Source organism: Lathyrus oleraceus, chromosome 4 (assembly GCF_024323335.1).
Source record: "Lathyrus oleraceus cultivar Zhongwan6 chromosome 4, CAAS_Psat_ZW6_1.0, whole genome shotgun sequence".
In the NCBI taxonomy this organism is placed as follows: Eukaryota; Viridiplantae; Streptophyta; class Magnoliopsida; order Fabales; family Fabaceae; genus Lathyrus; species Lathyrus oleraceus.
This window is the reverse complement of record NC_066582.1, coordinates 49,531,528-49,556,628: the sequence shown is the minus strand read 5'-3', so window position 1 is coordinate 49,556,628 and position 25,101 is coordinate 49,531,528. Positions and strand designations below refer to the sequence as shown.

Sequence of the window (25,101 nt, the reverse complement as noted above, 5' to 3'; positions counted from 1 at the left end):
AATTATTTTTAAAATTTATTAAATAATTAATGTATTTGAACTTAATATAAACTAAAAACATTACTTATTGAATTATAAAAAAAAAGGTAAAATTTTCTCTTATAATAAATAATAAAGAATAGGAGATTATAAAATTGAAGGAAATTTATAATATTGAAAAATAAGTAAGAACATATGTCTTTTTCAAAATATATAGTTTTTAGGAAAGGCTAAGTGTGATGATTAAAGCATTAGAGAAGAACAATTTTTATTATTATATTGTAAGCGAGGTAATATATCGTTCAAATATTTGGTACTGTCAATTGGTAAGATTCTCAAAAGACTTTGTTATGTGTCATATCCGCTTTTTCAATTTATTTCTATTATGTAATAATGTTTAATTTTATTTTATTCATGTAACTAGGAAGAGTTTCAATACAATATAATTAAGCACTAAGAAGTCAACCAAGTGCTTTAGGGAAAGGAAACTAAGAACATAATAATAGAAAACTTATTATAAGGACACAACAAGAACTAATATGGTAAAAACAGTTTAAGATTACTATATAATTGGGTAATAAACATACATAGCAATGCCATGTTGACCTCCAGTTTCATCATTTTCTCTGAGTACCCTCATGTAACCATTCTCACCCCAGTCTTCACCCCAAGATTTCTTAACCATCCAATACTTCTTCCCTTCTTCACTTATTCCATAACCAACTATTGTAACTGTATGGTTCAAATCAGTTCCACACAATCCTGAATAAACCACGTGCATGTATTTCTTAAATTCATCACCTACAGAGATTGCAGTTGATAGTGGCTGTTGCGCCACAACTTGTAGTAGTTTTTGTTCATCATTGGGAGTTACGGTTGCATAACTATTTATTTGAGCTCCGACTTGTACTTGACCATTTAGTTGGCAAGTTTGATCAACTTCATTATAAGGATAATAAGTTTCTCGAAGAATTCCTTGATCGTTTACTATAGATTCAAAGGCAGAGTCAATAGAACCACTTTTACACCCGTGGCTTTGCTTATCACAATCAACCAGTTGTTGCTCTGACAATGAAATCAAATCACCTATTTTGATTTTAACAATACCTTCTACAGCTGTCACAGCTGTAAAAGCCCAACAACATTTTACAATGGATTGATTTAATTAATTAATAATAATAATAATAATAATAATAATAATAATAATAATAATAATAATAATAATAATAATAATAATAATAAACTAGAAGAGAAGGAATTGTTGCTTTAAAGAATTTGGGGCATTAAAGCAAATTTTATATGTTAAGGAATGATAGATGAATTACGAGATGCATGCAATTCGAAAAATAGTGGATCATTTAAGTTGTTTTTCAAGAATTATTTAATTTTTCAGATAATCATCTTTAAATCAATTTAAACGGTTGTATATGTTTATTCATATGCACACCACCACGATTGGAATATATAATCGTGGTGAAATGCTAATATTATGTGCGTTTTAATTAAATTATAGATGTTGGGTTTCAAACTCATGACTTTTATGATTTTAGCTACAAACTTAATATTAATTAGACCACTATAGTTTTAGCTAACTAAATAATGACCATAATACATGTTGATAGTGATGACGATGAATCAGAGTTAGTCAACAAATTGTTTACTTTCAAAATAAACTAGAAGAGAATGAATTGTTGCTTTGAAGAACTTGGGCCATTAAAAGATGAATTACGAGATGCATATAATTCAAAAAATAGTGGATCATTTAAGTTGTTTTTCAAGAATAATTTAATTTTTCAAATAATTATCTTTAAATCAATTTGAATGATTGTATATGTTTGTGAAACATTTTATATCGTCATGTTTTTGCATGTCTTGGAACAAATATGTTTTGTGCAGCTATATGTGATTTAGTTTTGCTCTAATTTCAGTTCAGTTTATTATATCATATGTAGGTTGCTTGTTTCACTAACCCTTCACTGAACATATATATTCATTTAAATTAATTTAGAAAATGATAATCTAAAAAATTAAGTAATATTTAAAAACCAACTTAGATCAATCAATGTTTTTCGAATTGTATGCATCTTTTAATTCCTCTTTCGCTCTTTAACATATAGGACTTAGTTCAATGCCCCAAGTTCTTCAAAGCAATGATTCTTCTCTTCTAGTTTATTTTGCAAAGCATCAAATATATTGAGAAATTATGATTCATCGTCGTCATTTTCATCATAATAAGCATCGTCATCATTTAAGATAATGATGATGATAGTGATGACGACGAATCCTAATTAGTCAACAAAATGTTTTTTTTCAAAATAAACTAGAAGAGAAGGAATCGTTTCTTTGAAGAACTTTGGGCATTAAACCAAATGCTATATGTTAAAGAGCGAGAAATGAATTATGAGATGCATGCAATTCGAAAAACAGTGGATCATTTAAGTTTTTTTTCAAGAATAATTTAATTTTTCAGATTATCATCTTTAAATAAATTTGAATGGTTGTATATGTTTATTGAGAGGAAAAGAAAAACAACCAATCCACATATTTTATAATAAACTCATGAACTATATATATCACAGCGGTTATTTACTATAATTGTTGTGATAGGTAGTGTGTTACCTAATTTATCACTACGGTCAATCACCCGTGGTAGAAAGCAACATATTTATAATAATACCCTACCTAACCATGATTGATTAATCGTCATGGTATCCTTTCTCCAACCTTGATGAAAGGGTCTTTACGTAGTAGTGTTTGACCCCTCATCAAATTAAATATTTACTTATGGTATCTACACACTAACCTTGCCTTTCATGACATTTATGATTTTAGTCATAGACTTAATATTAATTAGACTACTATAGTTTTGGCTAATTAAATAATGACCATAATACGTATAATATTATATTTGTGACTCAACATTCTAACAGCTGACACATATGATATAGGTCATGGTACATATGCATATGATATATGGTTAATAATACTTTCATAAACTTCTTATTTTAGTTCATAAGCAACGATCACTAACACATTAGCTATAATACCCCGTATTTTCTTAAATGCCTAAGTTCCTATTAATTGAGATCAATTGAGTTCCTACGTGCTCTAAAAGTTGCCGATTGGGATAAATAGAGTAAATAGTGAGTCCATGTTGACTTGATTAATATTAATTGGGACTGACCTTTTATTAATTGGGACATTTTGGTAATACTGATAATGGGTCAATAGCTTTGGTAGAACAAATAGTATGGTTAGTACCACTTGATATATTTGCTTCTACCACTTATTAACCACACAAATGTTCATGGCCACTTGCTAGTAACCTTGAGTCACTCACCACCACATGTTACTACCTTATGTTACCTACCATGAGCCATTTGTTTCTCTATGTATTAGAAAGAATAGAAAGAAAGAGGAAAGCTCAAGAGAAGGAGAGAAAGCAAGTCTAGTGAAGAAGAAGAAGAGGACAAGCTTGGAACCAACATCATCATCCTCATCCTCATCTCATCTTTAACAACTTCTCCTCTTCAATTTCTTAAGGTGGGTTCTAGTTAGAAACCCTAGATTCCTAGAGGATTAGGGTTATAGAATCATAGATAAATCATGAATAATCCATGATATGTGGTGAATATCTCTCTTAATGTTGTTGTTTTTATGAACATGTGCTTGATATGTTCTTCATGATTATTGTGATTACATGATTGTTGTGGTTATGAACTTGGAATTCTTGTTATACATGTATATATGAGCATGTAGTGTGATGAGTGTGTTGGAGGAAGGAGTGGATGTTGTTGGAAATGGATTTACAGAGAAAAAATGGTGTTCTGTGAAGTGAAAATGTGAAAATGTGAGTGGACCAATCGATTGGTCCCTGTCATCAATCGATTACACAACCTTTTGTTTTGCAGAAAAATGAGATTTTTACAGGACCAGACGATTGACAATGCATTACAATCGATTGCACAAACTTTCTATATATGAACAGTGGAAAGTTTTCAGTGAGCCAATCGATTGACACTCAGGATCAATCGATTGATCCTTAGCAAATTTTGAAAAACAGAAATGTGAGAGGAACCAATCGATTGGACCTCCCCAACCAGTCGATTGACTTATGTCAAAAACTTCAAAATCCATTTCTTAAGTGTTTCTAAATGCATTCTTCCAACCATTAATCATTTGTGATGCTATGCTTATATTGAATACATGCTAATGGTGAAAATTACATGATGAATCTAGTGAGTTGACCTAGGATTGAAATTAGGTCATGAGTTAGGTTTATAACCTAGATAATGTGAGAATACGGTATTCATTTCGTACGACGCTTATGTGGAGGTCGTGGACGAATGGTTGTTGTGTCTGAGAATGAGACGCATTGTATGGAACATGCCGTGTTATTGTTGTGTATTATGGTGAATGAAGTCACCTGTGATTGATGGATCTTGTTATGGTTCGCGGAAACGATGGTTCGTGGAACCGATGATTTGTGGATCCGATCATGTATTCAGAATGTGTGTTTTCTATGATGGTACACATCTCTATTTGGTATGCTTAGATGAGTAAGCATTGGGATGTGGGACCGATGATTCAAGCCTCAATTGGTTTTGAGTCCCAACCATGGTGGACATGGGGGAAAGGACACCTAAATGGGTTAGAGTCCCATACGGTGAAAGAGACTTAAAGTGGGTTCGAGTCCCATACGAGTGACGGTTCTCAAAAGTGGGTTCGAGTCCCATAGGGGAACCTAATATCCATTGTGAGAGTCGAATCATACGAGCATGCATGTATCGGGCCTAGCTTAGACGTAAGTCCGTTCGGGAATTGATGTGTCGTGATCTGAATAATGATCGTGGTTGAGTTTTGAGAACTCAGGTGCATGTTGCCATACATTGCGAGTTAGCTTCCCCATCGCTCAAGTCTTCGTTCCCTTGTTGACTTGAGTTGAATGAGTTGAATATTGATTAGAACACCATGTAGAGACGAGTGGACCCATAATATAGGGAACCCACTGAGATTATTATCTCACCCCATGTTGTTGATTATTTTTCAGGTGGTTCTGAGCAGGTGAAGGGTAAGGGCAAGATGGAATGATGTCTTGCTTACCTGATGAAATGATGATTATTGGATGTGAAGACGTGTCTTGTCAATAATCATCCTTGTTTTATATTGTTTGATTGTGGGGCGACACACTCTTTTATATTAATTCAGTGCATGAAGCGTCTTGGCTTGCAAGCAATTCTCTTGTCTCCTCCTATGATGGTTACTACCGCCATGTATGATGTGGTTGAGACACCGTTGATTTGTGAAAATTGTTCGCTCTCGGTGGATGGTAGAATTTTCCAGATTGATCTTATTTGTTTACCACTTAAGAAGGTTAATGTAGTTTTGGGGATGGATTGGCTTTCCGCCAATTCGGTGTTTATTGGATGTGAAGAGAAGTTGATTATCATTCCATCTAGTGAAGCTACTCCAAAGGATGTATTAACTACTATCTTGGAAGGTACGGTTGGCATGGTTAATTTCTTATTTGAGAATGAAAAGTCAGTTCTCTTGGTTCTTACCAAGGAGTCTAGCGATAACCTGAGTGCTACACAAATTCCTGATGTTTGTAAATTTCCAGAAGTTTTCCCTGATGATGTCACCTCTCTTCCTCTTGAAAGGGAAGTGGAATTCTCTATTGACCTGATACCTGGGACGACTCCAATCTCCGTTTCTCTATATCGCATGACGCCACTCGAGTTGAGAGAGTTGAAGAATCAATTGGAAGAGTTGTTAACCAACCATTTCATCCGACCTAGTGTCTCACCATGGGGAGCTCCGGTGTTATTAATATAGAAGAAGGATGGTAGTATGCGGTTATGTATTGATTATCGCCAGTTGAACAAAGTCACCATTAAGAACAAGTATCCTCTGCCAAGGATAGACGATTTGTTAGATCAAATGAAAGGAGACTGCATGTTCTCGAAGATTGATCTACGATCGGGCTATCATCAAATAAGAGTTAAGAGTTCGAATGTACCAAAGACCGCATTTAGAACCCAATATGGCCATTATGAGTTCCTTGTTATGTTGTTTGATGTAACGAATGCTCCTGCTGTTTTCATGGACTATATGAATCGGATATTTCATGGCTTTGCTTATCACAATCAACCAGTTGTTGCTCTGACAATGAAATCAAATCACCTGTTTTGATTTTAACAATACCTTCTACAGCTACCACAGTTGTAAAAGCCCAACAACATTCTACAATAGATTGATTTAATTAATAATAATAATAATAATAATAATAATAATAATAATAATAATAATAATAATAATAATAATGAAGAGATTAATTATATATGTATATTTACCATAAGTGTTTTGATTTTAAAATATATAGTTTTTAGGAAAGGCTAAGTGTGATGATTAAAATATTAGAGGAGAGCAATTTTTATTATTATATTGTATGCTAGGTAATTTATCGTTCAAATATTTGGTATTGTGAATTGGTAATAATTCTAGAAGACTTTCCATTTAGAATATGGTAATTGATAGGATTCTTAAAAGACTTTGTGATTTGAGAGATCGTAAGTATTTTGTGCGATATCCGCTCTTTCAATTTATTTCTACTGTGTAACTAGAAAGAGTTTCAATACAGTAGTATAATTAAGCACTAAGAAGCCAACCAAGTGCTTTAGGGAAAGGAAACTAAGAACATAATAATAGGAAACTTATTACAACGACACAACAAGAACTAATATGATAAAACTAGTATATAATTGGGTAATAAGCATGCATAGCAATGCCACATTGACCTCCAGTTTCATCACTTTCTCTGAGCACCCTCATGTAACCATTCTCACCCCAGTTTTCACCCCAAGAGTTCTTAACCAACCAATACTTGATCCCTTCTTCACTTATTCCATAACCAACTATTGTAACTGCATGGTTCAAATCGGTTCCACATGATCCTGAATAAACCCCGTGCATGTATTTCTTAAATTCATCACCTACAGAGATTGCAGCTGATACTGGCTGTTGCGCCACAGCTTGTAGTAGTTGTTGTTCATCATTGGGAGTTACGGTTGCATAACTATTTATTTGAGCTCCGGCTTGTATTTGACCATTTAGTTGGCAAGTTTGAGTATCAACTCCTTTGTATGGATAATCAGTTTCTCTAAGAATACCTTGATCGTTTACTATAGATTCAAATGCGGAGTCAATAGTACCACCTTTACACCCGTGGCTTTGCTTATCACAATCAACCAGTTGTTGCTCTGACAATGAAATCAAATCACCTGTTTTGATTTTAACAATACCTTCTACAGCTGCCACAGCTGTAAAAGCCCAACAACATCCTACAATATAGATTGATTTAATTAATAAATAAATAATAATAATAATGATGATGATGAAGAGATTAATTATATATGTATATTTACCACAACTGTTTTGATTCTTAACATTTGTGACCACTCCTTGCTGTCTCCAATCAAAGTTGGTTGGAACATCATCGTTTGAGTTGAAGAGTATTGGAATTGACTCCATTTTGGAAGAAGAAATTTGACTTGATATTTTGAGTCCAGTGTATGAAGCAATAAACTCTTGGCTAGTTAAATCGGAATATGGATTTAAGCCAAGTTTATAACTCTTGTTACCAGCATTGTTATGTTTCTCTATGTGTTCTAAATTATTCTTAAATATCTGAAAACGTTTCTCCATCTCAGAACTGTTTGTGTATGTGCGTTCATATTTCATCATCCATTGTTGATGTGCTTCATGCAGCTTTTGAGACATGGTTGGGTATGCACATACCCAAAAGATTATGATACAAACAGTAATAAGATGTTTCATATTTTTTGGTAGCTAGAAGAGAATGTTTTGTGAACAAGTTAACATTAGATACGGCTATTTATAGAATTTAACATAACTAAAAGGAAATTATGCGTGTAGAAAAAATAAGTATAACAACAACAAACAAGAACATTTTCTTGGAGAAAATAAATGTGTAATGGTCCAACACGTTGGTTAGTTTAAGGTTGACTAGTAAACTTAAATATCAAGTCCTCTTAGAATGTTCCATCACAAAACTCAGTTACTATCAACTTAACAATTTTATTATTTTATAATTTTATTTAAGACTCTGCTAAATTATAAATATTTATCTAGTATTTTGTTTGATTCATGATTTTAGCCATAGACTTCCAATTTCTAAGCCCGTCTTAGGCGGCGTACATTGTCCACCTAAGTAACGTGTTTCTCCAATAATCAAGCACTATGAGTCAAGAAAGAAGAAAGAAATTTCATACAACTAGCTGGTTTAATTTGTGGTTGTTTGGACGATGACAAAAATAAAAAATAGAAGAGTATGTGTTTAATTTGTCTGTTAGAACGGGTGTTTTGGTATTATTTAATTTGTGTGTTAGAATTGGTGTTTTGGTATATGCTTCTATAATTAAAATTCATACTAAACAAACGCAATAGGTACTAATGCAACACCAAGGACATTGTCAAATTCATCCAGAATAATAGATAAATCGGTTGGATTTGATTTTCTTCTTAAATATATCCAACAAACGATATGATTTTTTATATTTCAAATTCAAATTTAAATTTGCATTTAAATCTAATTTGATCTTCCACAACTGTCAAACAAATCAAAAAAACATTGATAAACAATCTTCAACAAATATGATTGAATCTTAATAAGATATTTATCACTAAGAAACATCCATCATGGCTTGCTGACCAAGGACAGATATTGCACATCACATATACTGGAACATCATGTTCCTCATGTTTCACCAGTACATCCAAATTAACTCTTCTTTATGAATTGTAGATCTTCTTTGAGAGTATGTTTTTGTTAGATTGATTAGGAACCACAACTGCAATACCATCTTTCTGTTGATAGATACCAGATGTTGTAGCACACATGTTAGAACATCATATTCCACAGGTGTCCCTTCTGCACCATAAGTAGTTTGAACAAAATCCATGGTGTTTTGCATAATGTAGCCAATCTAAAAGGAACAATAATTTCCCCATTTGGAAAATTTTGGCAAAACAACTCTTCAACAGGAACATAGTTAAGTGTCAGAGATATCCCATACTCAAACCAAACATCATCAACAATAGAAGTACAAACATCTGAGCATACATAAACACAACATTATAAGTACAAATCAGTCGCATGGCAGTTGTTACACATCAGTCAATTGATACACAATAAATGCTCCCATAAACAGTTAACATTCAATCATTCATGGTAGGTTAGTCATGCATGCACATATAGTTAGTGGTCAATAGTCAAATATCAGAAGCTACTACTAACATACAAAGATATCAGTAGAAACAGTCACACAAGGTTGAGGTCCAGATGCTTATCCAAATGCTTCAGCATATGTGCACACATAAACCATGTCACATTAGTTAATACCAATCATAATGTATTAGAAGCCAACTATACCAAATACCACATGTCATACCATATGTCTGGTGCATCCTGGTTGATAACATCTAACAAATTACTCTTCAAAGTTATCCTCCTCTGCATTACTTGAGGATTCACTTTCATAATCATCATTTTCACTCTCAATTACTTATTCATTTGAGATTTCTGAGTTGTCATAATCTCTATCACTTGGAGACAACTTTTTCTCTTCCTCTTCAATTTGAACCTTTTATGAGTTGTCAACTTCCTTTTCCTTGGACAATGTTTTGATCAGTTCATTTATACAATGATTGGTTGCATTTTGGAAAAAACAAGTATTATTGACAGATGTTGAACAAGATGTCCTGACATGTTTATCTAACATTGGAGTGTCACTACGCCAAAAACTGGAATAGACAGCGCCCCTTAGAGGGCGCTTTATTACAAAAGCGCACTCTAAAGTGAAGAGAAAAATAAGGAGCGAACAACTTGAATAGACAGCGCACTTTAGAGGGCGCTTTTGTAACAAAGCGCCCTCTAAAGTGAAGCGAAAAAATAATGAGGAAATGAAGGGACACCAATAGAGGACGCTTTATTGAAAGCGCCCTCTAAGGGTAACCTTAGAGGGCGCTTCTAAAAAAGCGCTCTCTATGTCCATGTACATTTCCAGTTTATAAGGCGCTTTTGGAAAGCCTTAGAGAGCGCTTTTAGAAGCGTCCTCTTAGGCCCCCTTTAGAGGGCGCTTTTGTAACAAAGCGCCCTCTAAAGTGAAGCCAAAAAAAAATGGAGGGACAACAATAGAAGGCGCTTTTGTGAAAGCGCCCTCTAAGGTTACCCTTAGAGGGCGCTTTTGAAAAAGCGCTCTCTAAGTCCATGTACATTTCCAGTTTAGAAGGCGTTTTTGGAAAGCCTTAGAGAGCGCTTTCAGAAGCGCCCTCTTAGGCCCCCTTTAGAGGGCGCTTTTTTTAAAAAAGCGCCCTCTAAAGTCCCCTTTAGTAAACATTAAAATTATAACATATACTGCATGTCTCTTTATTTTCCCTCTCTACAAGCTATTTCGTTTATGTAACTGGGTTTTCTCTCAACTGCGTCCACCGTCTACTGCGATTACTCTCGTCCTCCGTTCGTTCTCCCTCCCTCACCATCGTCGTCGCCGTCGCCTTTTTCTGCTGCTGCGTTCACGTTCACGTCCACCGTCACTGTTCACTTTCTTCTCCATCGTTACCGTCACCTTGAAGGTATTTCTCTTCTCCATCTTTACCGTTCACTTTCTTCATGTGTTTGATTAGGGCATTTTCTAAACTTAGTTTTACATTTTGTGCATTATGTTGATTAATGTTGTTTAGGGCAAACTGAGTTTTTTATTTCTGATTGAAAACTGATATCATTTGAAGTGTGTTTGAGCTTGTGCTTGGAAGTTTGATGATTATGGATGCAAGTTTGTTCATGTTCCAAACACCATAAATTTGCATTGGTCTTTTGCATGCAGTAGGTGTGTGTGAGTTTGCATTAGTCTTTTGCATGCAGTAGGTCTTTTGCATGAGAAATGGAAGGTATATGAATGTGTTGACGTATTGAATCATTGTCTTACTTGGGTCTTATTGAATCATTTCTATATTACAGATAAAATGGCTAACCAAGACGATATCCATGCCGCGAATGAATCACGTAATAATGTTGAAAAAGAAATCAAACGAGGATTGTCTGTTATGAAGTCAATCATTCGTGCAAGAGACAAGGGTGTAAAATTTGAAGTGCATTGGAGTGCTGAAGACCAACTAATTGAGCCTAACGGTTCAATGTTGGCAAGTTACATTGGTTTCCTTGTTCGACAACATATTCCGATTACATGTGATAATTGGAGAAGTCCGGACTTGAAGGTTGGCAAGGAAAAAATATGGTCGGAGATACAGGTACTTACCATATATTTATATGTTTTTTTTGTTGACTATTTGTTAACCATATATTGTTATAATATGACTTTATAATAACACACTCCATTTGTATGTTTTTTAGAGATCCTTTCACATCGATGAAAGCCGGCAAAAATATTGTATTCAATTGGCCGGAAAAAGACTCCGAGGATTTCGATCCTTTTTGTGCAACAAATTTCTCAAGGATGAGGAAGGAAAATTTGTTGAAGGAGAACGGCCAATGAAGTATGCCGAGATTATTTCAGCCGATGAATGGGATAACTTTGTCGCCAAACGAAGAAACGGAAAATTCCATGTAATGTCTATTAATTATGGTATTATACAATTGTTAAGTTACTTGGTTCTAATATGCCTTAAACTTTTTTATCCAGGAAATAAGCGACATAAATAGGAAAAGGGCATCAAAACCCGCGTATCCGTACAAAAAAGGGCGTACGGGTTATGCACGGTTACAACAAAGAATTGTGAGTATATTCAAATGCTATGAGCTTATACATTGTCACAATATGTTATAATTGATGATCTTATAATCTAATTCAATGTGTAGCTAGCCGAGGAGAAAAGTGACGCAACATCTCTTCCGGACCACGTATTATGGAAGGCTGCTCGGGTTGGGAAGGATGGGGCTGTCGTTGAAGCGGTCCAAAATGTTTATGACGAATGTGTAAGTATATGTAACATTATTTCTATAATTATATCGAAAATTTTGTTAGACATATAATTCATTTTTAATCTCCTCTAATAATATTTCAGGAGACTTTATCCCAAACCGTACCTTCAACCGAGGTCCAGGATTGCAGGAGCGTACTTAGTCGAGTACTAAATGTTCCTGAGTATTCCGGTCGTGTGAGGGGTAAGGGTTTTGGTGTGACTCCGTCGTCATTTTATAAAAAAACAAAAACAAAAAATCCTACCAACAAAGAGGTGATGGAGACCTTGGCGGAGTTAAGGGCACAAGTACTCCAACTGCAAAACGAGAATGCAAGGTATAGAGAGGAAAGGTGCGCTTCCGAGGCAAAAGATACTAGTGACCGAGCTAGTATCAATCATCAACCGAAATTTCCCGAGGTAATTATATATGTTATTATGAAATTAAAATAGCACTTTTTTACTTGACACATATACAAGTTAACAATAACATTTATTATTGGTTTAGGGCATTTCACCTTGTCAGCTGTATCTATCGTCACCAACTTATCGCATGGTTGGCAAGGGAAAAGTGCACAATACTTCGGGTGAATTACTTCACCATAATCCCCTCCCGGTGGGATTTATGAAAGTTTCGGTTGACCTCGTATTAGATACGGACGCCCGTCTACCATTACCCGACGTTGTTTCAGAGACAACGTTGATGCGAGATGCAGTCGGATCCTTTGTTGGTTGGCCGTCAGATCTAATTTTCCCTGATGCCGAGGTATATATGTTCTAAATGATTATGAATATTTAGTATTCACATTTCAATTCAGCTACAATTATGATATTTAATCAACCCTTATTACATGGTAATGTTAGACTCCTACAAGACCCACCCCTAAAGCTGGTAAAGGGATTTCAAGACGCATCGAGTCGGTTGCATCTCAAAAAGAGGTATAAATATATATACCCATTGAATTATATACACAACGGTTCTTTTGCATCACAAAAAGTAATGATTTATTTTATATGAATTTTTAGGTTCCCGGTCGAAAGTTGAAAAGCGATGGTAAGGATATTCCAACGAAGGATATTCCAACGAAGGATATTCCAACGAAGGATATTCCAACGACGGCCGAGACAAAATCTCAAATTATGATGCGTCTTGAGAAAATGGTGGAAGAGTCCGATATTATGGACGGGTCCATTCGTAGTGTAGATTTTGATGAAGGTGTTTTCGGATTTGCTCATTCCGAAATAATTGCAAAGGAGGACATGCAACAACTTTTTGAGCACGACGAATTGGGCATCGCTATCATTCATACATACATATGGTACTCCGATCAATCTATAATTTACTTAGTTGAACAATTTATTTACACATTTCAATGAGTAGTCTAATATTTATTATGTTTCTATTTAAGGTATATGTATGACAAATTGATGCGGGGAACTGAATTGTGTAACCGTTTCAATTTTATTGCTGCTTCCCGTGTCAACGCAACGTTAATATCGAAAAATCCAACATCCGTAAAGAATGATCTAGTCGATAGATTCATGGCGGCCGGTGATAATACTACACCCAGTTTGTATTTTTTACCGTTTAATTCTGGCAACGGGTTAGATTTTCTTTCTAATAATTTCATTCTAATCTATGTATATCTTTTACGTAGAAAATTTTCATTCATCTAAATTTTTGTTTTATTTTACAGTGGCCACTGGGTGTTGGTTGCTATGGATCTTTCGAGACTAATAGTGTATTATCTCGATTCGTTATCGGGTGATTGGAGTAAATATTCGGGTTTGAAGAAGCCGGTTGACACGTAAGTGAAATTCCCCTAAATATTCGTGTGTATTTCTATATTTAATTATGTCTGTCAGATTGATCTCAATATACGTTTTTATTTTGTTAGGGCAATACTAAAATTTAGATCGAAAAGGAATTACCGCATTAGGAAGGACATTACCTGGGTCAGAGTTCAGGTATATATTAAGTATCTTATTTTTGCTTATAATAGTGTTTGTTTTTTTGCTTATAATAGTGTTTGTAAGAAATTAACTATATATATATTGTTTGTTTTTCTGTGTAGTGTCCTCAGCAAAATAATTCGGTCGATTGCAGATTTTTTGTATCGAGATTTATGAGAGATATCATTGCATTGAATCGTATAGACATCCCAAAAATGGTATGGAATAATAACTTAGGGTTTATTTTAATATTATCGGATAACTAATCTAATTTGTTACTAAATCATGAATATGTTTTATTCTCTTAATTGTAGTACTTTGAGGAATACAAATCTTACTCAAGAGCTCATTTGGATGAAATGAAGGATGAATTGTGTCAATTCATTGTTGATCAAAGAATCATATAGCTAGGTTGTATATTGTTGTACATATATGTATGGAATGTTGTTGTTGTATGTTGTTGTTGTATATATGTTGTATATTGTTGTTGTACTTTTACTAAATCATGAATATGTTGTTGTATATTGTTGATCAAAGAATCATATATTAATGTTGTATATATGGAGGATTAATGTTGTATATAAATGGATTCATGTTGTATATATCAATGGATTAATGGTGTATAACATTGGATTAAAGGATGAAATCAATATGAATTTTACACTTTTGCAGCATGCGAACAGGTTACCAATTAAATATCCACTGTTTTTCAAACAAATTTTTTTAAAATAACTAACACTTTAGAGGGCGCTTTCTGTAGGAAGCGCCCTCTAAACACTTTACATTGAGAACTTTAGAGGGCGCTTTGTCCAGAAAGCGCCCTCTAAACACTTTACATTGACAACTTTAGAGGGCGCTTTCTGCAGAAAGCGCCCTCTAAAGTGTTAGTTATTTTAAAAAAATAAGCGCCCTCTGAACACTTTACATTGACAACTTTAGAGGGCGCTTTCTCCAGAAAGCGCCCTCTAAACACTTTACATTGACAACTTTAGAGGGCGCTTTTCCCAGAAAGCGCCCTCTAAGGTGTCCCTTTATGGACCACTCCAGAGGGCGCTTTTTTCATAAAGTGCACTATAATGTGGCCCTTTAGACAACGCTTTCTCCAGGAAAACAAAGCGCTGTCTTTACCTATGCCATCGCCAGATTAGAGGGCGCTTAAAAGCACTGTTATAGGCCAAAATAAGCGCCCTCTTTTCCCTTATTTGGCGTAGTGTGTGATCATTTTTAGTAACTTGTGAGATTTGTTCTCTTTTTCATTTATCTGAAGATACGCTGAAGATTTAGTTCACAAATTATGTAGATTGTTTTCTAAAAAGCAAAAGATTATTTTGCCATGACTTGTTTACGTAGTAACGATGTCAAAATATTTTAGGAAATATCTTATCTGATTGAAATCAAATATGTTGAAGATTATGCAGAGATCTTGGATCTACTGTAAATCAAGCCTGAAGTCCATGTCTTTCCACTGCTACTTATAGATCGGTTCTAACCCTAAGAAGGCAACGGAGTAGTGCAGAATATTATCAAAATTAGGGTTTTGTGTATGTGCATTAGGTGAGCCATTCAAGCATCTCCTTGAAACTTGAATTTGACTTGGTTTATTGACTTATAACGAACAATCCCTCAGAAGCTTTTAAGCAAGATAACTCTTCACTTAAAATTCAAGTTTCGTTATAACTCAATAAACCAAGTCCAATTCAAGTTTATTGAGTTATAACGAACAATCCATAAAAAAATCCATAAAGTCCTTCAAACCACCATCAATGATAATCTGAAAAATTAAGTAATATTTGAAAACGAACTTAGATCTATCAATGTTTTTTGAATTGTATGCATCTTGTAATTTATCTTTCTCTCTTTAACATATAGAACATAGTTTAATGCCCCAAGTTCTTCAAAGCAACGATTCTTCTCTTATATTTTATTTTACAAAGCATCAAATTTATTGAGAAATTGCAATTCATCGTCATCATTGTCATCTTAAAAATCATCACCATCACTTAAGATAATGATGATGAAAGTGGTGACGATGAATCAGAATTAGTCAGCAAATTGTTTCCTTTCAAAATAAACTAGAAGAGAGGGAAATGTTGCTTTGAAGAACTTGAGGCATTAAATCAAATCCTATATGTTAAAGAGTGAATGATTAATTACGAGATGTATACAATTCGAAAAATAATGGATCATTTAAGTTGTTTTTCAAGAATAATTTGATTTTTCAGATAATTATCTTTAAATCAATTTGAACAAATGTATATGTTTATTGAGAGGAAAGAAAAAAGAAGCAATCCATATATTTTATAATAAACTCATATGCATACCACCGTGATTATAATATATAATGGTGGTGAAATGTTAATATCGTGTGCGCTTTAATTAAATTGCAGTTGCTGGATTTTGAACTCATGAACTTTATATATATCATAACAATTATTTACTATAACCATTGCGATAGGTAGTGCGCTACCTAGTTTATCACTATGGTCAATCGCTCGTGGTAGAAAGCAACATATTTACAATAATACCCTACCTAACCCCGATTGGTTAACCTTCATGGTATCCTTTTTCCAATCATGGTGAAAGGATTTTTATGTAGTAGTGTTTGACCCCTCATCTGTTCAAGGTACATATGCATATGATATATGGTTAATGATACTTTCAAAATAAGTGAGAACATAATTCTTTTTCAAAAAATATAGTTTTTAGGAAAGGCTAAGTGTGATGATTAAATCATTAGAGGAGAGCAATTTTTATTATTATATTGTATGCGAGGTAATTTATCGTTCAAATATTTGGTATTGTGAATTGGTAATAATTCTAGATAAATTTACATTTAGAATATGGTAATTGATAGGATTCTTAAAAGAATTTATGATTTGAGAGATCGTAAGTATTATGTGCCATATCTGCTCTTTCAATTTATTTATACTGTGTAACTAGAAAGAGTGTCAATACAATATAATTAAGCACTAAGAAGCCAACCAAGTGGTTTAGGGTAAGGAAACTAAGAACATAATAATATGAAACTTATTATAACGGCACAACAAGAACTAATATGGTATAACTAGTATATAATTGGGTAATAAGAATGCATAGCAATGCCACATTGACCTCCGGTTGTTATTCATCATTGGGAGTTACAGTTGCATCACTAGTTTTTGACCATTTAATTGGCATGTTTGAGTATTAACTCCTTTGTATGGATAATCAGTTTCTCTAAGAATGCCTTGATCTTTTACTATAGATTCGAAGGCAAAGGCAATAACACCATGATCCTATCTACCACGAAAATAACCTTAGGTTGATCAGGCCCAATACTACTTACAGTGATATTAAGAATCATGTTGGCTAAACACACATATGAGGTAGGAATAGATTTACTTATGATGTTTCAAGGCTAGGTCGAGAATCAACCTGCTCTGATACCAACTGTAATACCCTGTATAATATACGTCTAGAATATACATTGTACATAGCATTAATTGGTACTGATCCAACATTAGTGCCTAATGGCATAATTATGTACATGTCCGTAAAATAAAATACAACATATGGCACATGTCATACAATAGTTCCTAAATAAAACTCTAAGAACTATGTAAAATATTTACAATTGTACAAAATCCACAGCAGAAGATCATAGTAAAAGCTTCCCTTGAAACATCAATGTGTAACTCCTCTTGTATAGTATAACCTGCAAACAACACCTGAAAAGCAATAACAATATTGGGGTGAGATAATAATCTTAGTGAATTCTCTTATCCTATGGGTCCACTAAGCTCTACAGGGTTTCTAATCGATTCTAACTCAAGTATTCATCTTTCGTTACTTACGCATCAGTCGTACCTTGTAACTTAGACTTGAGTAAATAAGTCATAATCGCAATGTATGGAAACATGTCACTTGAGTGCATCTACTCAACAAATAACTATTCACATTCACGAAACATCAATCCCCGAATGGACTTACGTCTAAGTCAGGATCGGTTCATGCATGCTCATATAATTTTACTTTCATGGTGGATATCGGGTTCTCTATGAGGCTTAATCCCCAGTTCAAGTGACTGTCACCTATATGGGTCTCTAACCACTTAGGCTATCTTTCACCGTATGGGCCTCTAACCCACTTAGGTGTCCACCTTTCCCCCATGTCCGCCATGGTTGGGGCTCAAACCCAATTGAGGCACGAATCATTGGTGTCACATCCCCACTTACCACTTTACCTAAGCCTTTGAAGTGGTATGTGCACAATCACAACTAATTTCAAATACGTGATTAGGTCTCAATAACAAATAGCACTTTCATAGCAACGCTCCTCACCAAAATAGGACTTTTAGAACAAAAGTTCCTCACCTAAATATTAAACAAATTCTCATGATATCATATCAATTCTCATGGAATCATAACATGATCCATTCTCATTACATAAAATCACACATGTTTCATACAAAGCATATGGTCCACGATACACACCTAGGTACCATTGCGTCCAACCATCATTGTATACCCATTTCCATAACCTAGATTATCTTTCTAGGTTATTAATCAAGTTATTCTCCTAGGTTTCCTCAGTTATCTCCATAAGGTTTTAAAACATGTTATTTCACATTCAACACAACAATAATGTTTAACATTCATCATAATATAATTCATAGAATTTGTAAGGCACATAATATACTATAACATGGTACAAGAATAGTAGTCTTTTACGTTATCTTTCTAACGCATTCGTCTGCATCCAAAACGGAGTTACAACACTCAAATAATCTAACAATCTAACTTAATTAAGAATATAGGTTAACACTTGTTCCTTGCACACATATTCAATAATAAGAGCTTAGCCTAGTGGTAAGGCCTATTCCATACCAAGGAGGTCCAAGGTTCAACCCACATTGGTGGCATATTTTAATTTATCAATAAATAAATTCATGTCAGTTGATTGAGTGGGATAATCCTCACAAAAATACATTTGACAAATTTCATCAGACCATCATGAAAAACAAGAAACAACCCTAATCCATCAGACCATTTCTAAATCCCCCCCCCCCCAAGTTCTAACTAAGAACTCACCTTGGTTCAAGAAGAGGATGGTGAAATTGATGTAATAGAGATGATTTGGTGGTGATGATCATGATCTTCATGGTTTCCTTCCTCTCCTCCCAAGCTCTTCTCTTAATCTTCTCTATTTTTCTATTTTTTTCTTCTTCTTCTCTTAACTCTCTCTATCTTCTCTTTTCCTTCTTATCCACTTCTTCTTTTCTGCTTTCTTTCTATACCACACAAATATTTATAACATATAATTAATATCTATATTATCATATTAGGTAGTAATACAAAATATATCAATTGATCTTTTGTCTTCTAGTACCAATTGACCAATGATTATTGTTATAAAAATATCCCCTCTTGTACTTATCAATAATGGCCCTTCCCTTTTAATAAGGATTGATCTCTTCAAAAATCACTGGTTACTCTATTGGTCCCAACTAACAATATTTAGAGCACATAGGAGCTCTAATTGTTCCAACTGACAAGAGATAGAGTACATAGGAACTCAATTGGTTTCAATTGACAACTAATTAAGCATTTAAGGGAATATAGGATATTACAGCCATGAAGGGAGTCATGGTCATGACGACCATATCCGTCATGGTGTTGAAGCTTGGCTTTTTCTAATTTTTCCTTCTAGTGGTGATGACCCCCCCCCCCCCCCCCACTTTTCCCACCTCATGACGGGCGTCATGCTGGCAAGGTGGACATCATGACAGTGCAAAACTTGGTTTGTGATCTGGTTTTCGCCATTTCGTAGCATTTCTTCACATGATCTTTCTTGCAATCAAAACACCAGAAACAAAGTACAATTACAAACATAAAATTATATAAAGAAAGATAAAAATACTCAAATTTACATGTATATCGAGTCGGAAATGCGATGCTTTTCCAAGTTATCAAACTCCCCTACACTTGAACCATTGTCTGTCCTTAAGCAAGTTAGCTAGAATAAAATCAATTAATTGTAGTAGCATAATAGAAAAACATAAAGCATAGCGAAGTATCAAAACTACTCTTACGCGGATTATGAAAATTATCTCGGGTAGGATTGACTCAATAGGTACTAATGCAACACTAAGGACATTGTAACAACACAAATCACTCCCGTGGACACAAGTCTCCCTCCTATGCATATTAGTTTAAATCATACCTTTGAATAAACATATAATTTCTCTATTTGTTTTAATCCTCTTTCGTTCGTGACAATCACATTAAGGCCCTTTTATCTTACACACATGGCAGGCGGTATGTTATTGATTATCATAAAAAAAGAAACATCTCATTGGATTTTCAAAAAAAATTCTTTCTTTATTTTCAAAGATATACATATTTTATTTTTGCAAGTTCAACCACCTGTTGGACTAAATGATCGGGTGAGGGTCACCAAACTTAGTAAGTGTAGTATCATCTTTTTATTTAATCATTAGCATGTGACCTGTTAGGTCAAATATATAATGATTGGTTGCATTTTGGAAAAACAAGTATTATTGACAGATGTTGAACAAGATGTACGAACATGTTGATTCAACATTGGAGTATGATCGTTTTTAGTAACTTGTGAGATTTGTTCTCTTTTTGAGTTATCTGAACTCTGAGGATTTAGTACCAAAAACCAATGTGAATATTACTAGCATTTTATCACGATATTATTACCAATAATTGTGATAGAATTTTAATTTTAATATATAGGCGAAGTTATCAACCTTCAGCAAAGAATAGATTTCTTGCTCAAAACACAAATTCTAAAAACTCTCTCTTTCACATCCAGGGAACTCGTCTCTCTTATTCTTCCATAAAACTCGTCTTTCTTCTTCTTTAAACTAAAATGTAATCAAGTTCAACATTGTTTTTCTTTACCTTTCTTCTTCTTCTTCTAAAAGGTAATCATTTTATTCATACACTTTCTTCCATTTTTATTTGTATAGGTTCTAATATTCAAACTTTTGAAGAACTTTCAAGTTGCATCATTCCTCCATGCACTTTCTTCCATTTTTATTTCAAATAATTTTCGTGTTTTTTGTGTTGTCTCTACTCGGATCTCTGTTTTTCAAATTGTCATTACGTGTTTAACAAATCAAATGACAATATAAATGGGAAATTAGTTGCCATATATGTTCCAAGTATCATTGTGTTCTTCTTTAAAAAAATTCAAACTTTCTAAATCTCACTTACTTTGATTTATGTTTAACATGCTATTTATAGGATTACAATGTCATGCTAGCTTAGGTTTCCAAATCTGGTTAACATGTTTGTAGGACTACAATGTCATGTTAGTTTATGTACCAAAATCTAGTTAACATTATGTTTGTCATATTACAATGTCATGCTAGTTTATAGTGTTAAATCTGCTTAACATGTTGTTTGTAGGATTACAATATCATGCTAGTTGATGTTATTAAATTTGGTTAACATGTTGTTTGTAGGATTACAATAGCATGCTAATACATTTTGACTTGTAGGGAAGATGAATGAAAAAACTAAATCAAGAAAATGTATAGTATGGGTGTGATTTCCAAATTGTTTGTGTTACTATGAAGAAAAAATACTAGGAGGATGAAGCAGAAGTGAAAGCTCAAACGTGTGTGAAAGACCCATAATAACATTCATTCAAATTTAAAACAACTTTGCAACTCTCACTTCAGCTTCATCCTCCATTCATTGTGGATGTCATTCAGAGACAAGTATATCATTTCTTCATCTTCATTCACCACGAATCTTTTCAATAAAATGTACATTTGTGAAAAAAATTATATCGTCATGTTTTTGTACGTCCTGGAATAAACTTGTTTTGTGCAACTATATGTGATTTAGTTTTTCTCTAATTCCAGTTTAGTTTATTATATCGTATGTAGATTGCTTGGTTCATTAACTCTTCACTGAACATATCCATTCATTTAAATTAATTTAGAATATGATAATCTGAAAAATTAAGTAATATTTGAAAACCAACTTAGATCAATCAATGTTTTTTGAATTGTATGCATCTTGTAATTTATCTCTCGCTCTTTAACATATAGAACATAGTTTAATGCCCCAAGTTCTTCAACGCAACGATTCTTCTCTTCTATTTTATTTTACAAAGCATCAAATTTATTGAAAAACTCCAAATTCATCGTCATCATTGTCATCTAAAAAATCATCACCATCACTTAAGATAATGATGATGATAGTGATGACGATGAATAAGAATTAGTCAACAAATTGTTTCCTTTCAAAATAAACTAGGATAGAGGGAAATGTTGCTTTGAAGAACATGAGGCATTAAATCAAATTCTATATGTTAAAGAGCGAAAGATTAATTACGAGATGCATACAATTCGAAAAATAATGGGTCATTTAAGTTGTTTTTCAAGAATAATTTAATTTTTCAGATTATTATCTTTAAATCAATTTGAATGATTCTATATGTTTATTGAGGGGAAAGGAAAAATAAGCAATTCATATATTTTATAATAAACTCATATGCATACCACCGCGATTAGAATATATAATCGTGGTGAAATGTTAATATTCTGTGCGCTTTAATTAAATTGCAGTTGCTGGATTTTGAACTCATGAACTTTATATATATCACAATAATTATTTACTATAACCATTGTGATAGGTAGTGCGCTACCTAGTTTATCACTATGGTCAATCGCCCGTGGTAGAAAGCAACATATTTACAATAATACCATATCTAACCCCGATTGGTTAACCGTCATGGTATCCTTTTTCCAATCATGGTGAAAGGATTGATTACGAAGTAGTCTTTGACCCCTCATCAGTTCAAGGTACATATGCATATGATATATGGTTAATGATCTTTTAAAATAAGTGAGAACACATTTCTTTTTCAAAATATATAGTTTTTAGGAAAGGCTAAGTGCGATGATTAAAGCATTAGAGGGGAACAATTTTTATTATTATATTGTATGCGAGGTAACTTATCGTTCAAATATTTGGTATTATGAATTGGTAATAATTCTAGAAGACTTTCCATTTAGAATATGGTATTGAGAAATTGTAAGTATTATGTGCCATATCCACTCTTTCAATTTATTTATACTGTGTAACTAGAAAGAGTTTCAATACAATATAATTAAGAACTAAGAAGCCAACCAAGTGGTTTAGGGAAAGGAAACTAAGAACATAATAATAGGAAACTTATTATAACGACACAACAAGAACTAATATGGTAAAACTAGTATATAATTGGGTAATAAGCATGCATAGCAATGCCACATTGACCTCCAAATGTTGTTCATCATTGGGAGTTATAGCTGCATCACTTGTTTTTTACCATTTAGTTGGCATGTTTGAGTATCAACTCCTTTGTATGGATAATTAGTTTCTCTAAGAATACCTTGATTGTTTACTATAGAGTCGAAGGCAGAGGCAATATAACCATCAGCACACCCGTGGCTTTGTTGATCACAATCAACCAGTTGTTGCTCTGATAATCAAATGAAATCACCTGTTTTGGTTTTAACAATACCTTCTACGGCTGCCATAGCTGTAAAAGCCCAACAACATCCTTCAATTGATTGATTTAATTAATTAATTAATTAATTAATAATAAATAATAATAATAATAATAATAATAATCTATAACTATATATAAAGGGAATACATGATTTTGGAGTGGCCTAATTTTGATCCAAAAATACCCTTTAGTTTCTTTTTAAATAAATAACACATTAAAAAATTGTGTACTTGATAACTTACAACAGTTACAAAGTTAAGTGGTTAGTAACTTCCTTATCTTTCAATTTAAAATAATTCTCACTTTCTTTTACTTATAAAATACCTATATATAAAGGGAATACATAGTTAATTTCTAAATATTTTTCTTTCACTACAATTTTTGTTATATCACTTTATAACTGAAGATGTTATATTAAAAATATAAAATCAACAACTTTGACAATGTAAGTTCTCTTTCTTTTGGTTTATATTGCTTCATATGAACATCAACGAAAACTATAAACCTTTAGTTTTTAGACTAACCTATTTTCATTTCAATCATACACATCATCTTATAGCACTATGTTGAGTTTTAAGTATTGTACGAAATATATGATAAATATCATAAATTGTTGAGACTGAGAGACTATCAAAACAGAATGCAAGATAAATATATCATGTTTGATACTTATAATTTAATTTCAAAAATACGCCAAATTTTTTTAAAAAATGTGTTTTATAGTTTTTGGCGTGTGCAAAATTCATTTTTAGAAAAGTAGTCGGAAATTAAATCTTTATTTTTTTAGGTAATTTATTCATGGGATTTTTTTTATGAATCCTGGAAACAAACACCCCCTAAAAAAAGGGATGGACGGACATATGAGTTCATGTCAAAAAGGTTTAATATACAAATTATTTAAATTAAAATCAAAATTATTAAGTTAAAACATAATACTAGCTGGATTATCATGGTGGAGAGAGAGAGAGAGAGAGAGAGAGAGAGAGAGAGAGAGAGAGAGAGAGAGAGAGAGAGAGAGAGAGAGAGAGAGAGAGAGAGAGAGAGAGAGAGAGAGAGAGAGAGAGAGAGAGAGAGAGAGAGAGAGAGAGAGAGAGAGAGAGAGAGAGAGGTTTTTCCATAAAAGAAAGATGAATATTGATGATTATTACCGTTGCATTCTTACTCTGTTGTTGAAGAGAAGTTTAATTGTTTCCATGTGTATGTACTCTGCATTACATCCTCATACCAAAAACATTAAAGAACACAAATTCAAAAACATTAAAGAATAATTTAATTTTATACATTGAGTTATTTATTGATTTGCTTGAAAAAAACGGTTAAATAAAGTCACGTCACACTGTAATTTTCTCAATTCAAACAAAATTTAATGTGTAAATATTACATATTATAAATAAAATTTAATATGTATCTGAATAAATATCATATTTTTTATCATATAAATAATTTATATTAAAATCAAACTTATAAAAAAAGACGTTATTAATATTTTCACGTGTAAGCGTAATAAAAAAAGCGGACAAACGGGCACGGAGTGCCTGTTTGAACGCTAGTAATAATAATAATAATAATAATAATAATAATAATAATAATAATAATAATAATAATGAAGAAGAAGAAGAAGAAATTAATTATATATATAGTTACCACAAGTATCTT

At 33.1% G+C, this 25,101-nt stretch overlaps 3 protein-coding genes across 3 annotated transcripts; 1 reads left to right on the top strand and 2 right to left on the bottom strand.

Annotated features, from left to right (window-relative positions):
* Nucleotides 1-541: 541 nt before the first annotated feature.
* Nucleotides 542-1,117, bottom strand: LOC127135150 (KDEL-tailed cysteine endopeptidase CEP2-like; the record flags this gene model as incomplete). Its single annotated transcript, XM_051061945.1, has 1 exon — nt 542-1,117. A coding segment is annotated over one exon (576 nt), but the record flags the coding sequence as incomplete, so codon positions are not given.
* Nucleotides 1,118-5,190: 4,073 nt separating this feature from the next.
* LOC127135962 (uncharacterized) lies at nt 5,191-5,814 on the top strand. The gene has a single exon (XM_051062579.1). It carries the CDS (start codon nt 5,191-5,193, stop codon nt 5,812-5,814), a length of 624 nt encoding a protein of 207 aa, XP_050918536.1.
* A 739-nt stretch (nt 5,815-6,553) lies between these two features.
* LOC127073178 (zingipain-2) lies at nt 6,554-7,857 on the bottom strand. The gene is made up of 2 exons (XM_051014300.1): nt 7,404-7,857; nt 6,554-7,319 (listed from the first exon to the last, which is right to left on the bottom strand). Exons 1-2 carry the CDS (start codon nt 7,813-7,815, stop codon nt 6,730-6,732), a joined length of 1,002 nt encoding a protein of 333 aa, XP_050870257.1. The 5' UTR covers nt 7,816-7,857; the 3' UTR covers nt 6,554-6,729.
* Nucleotides 7,858-25,101: the final 17,244 nt, after the last annotated feature.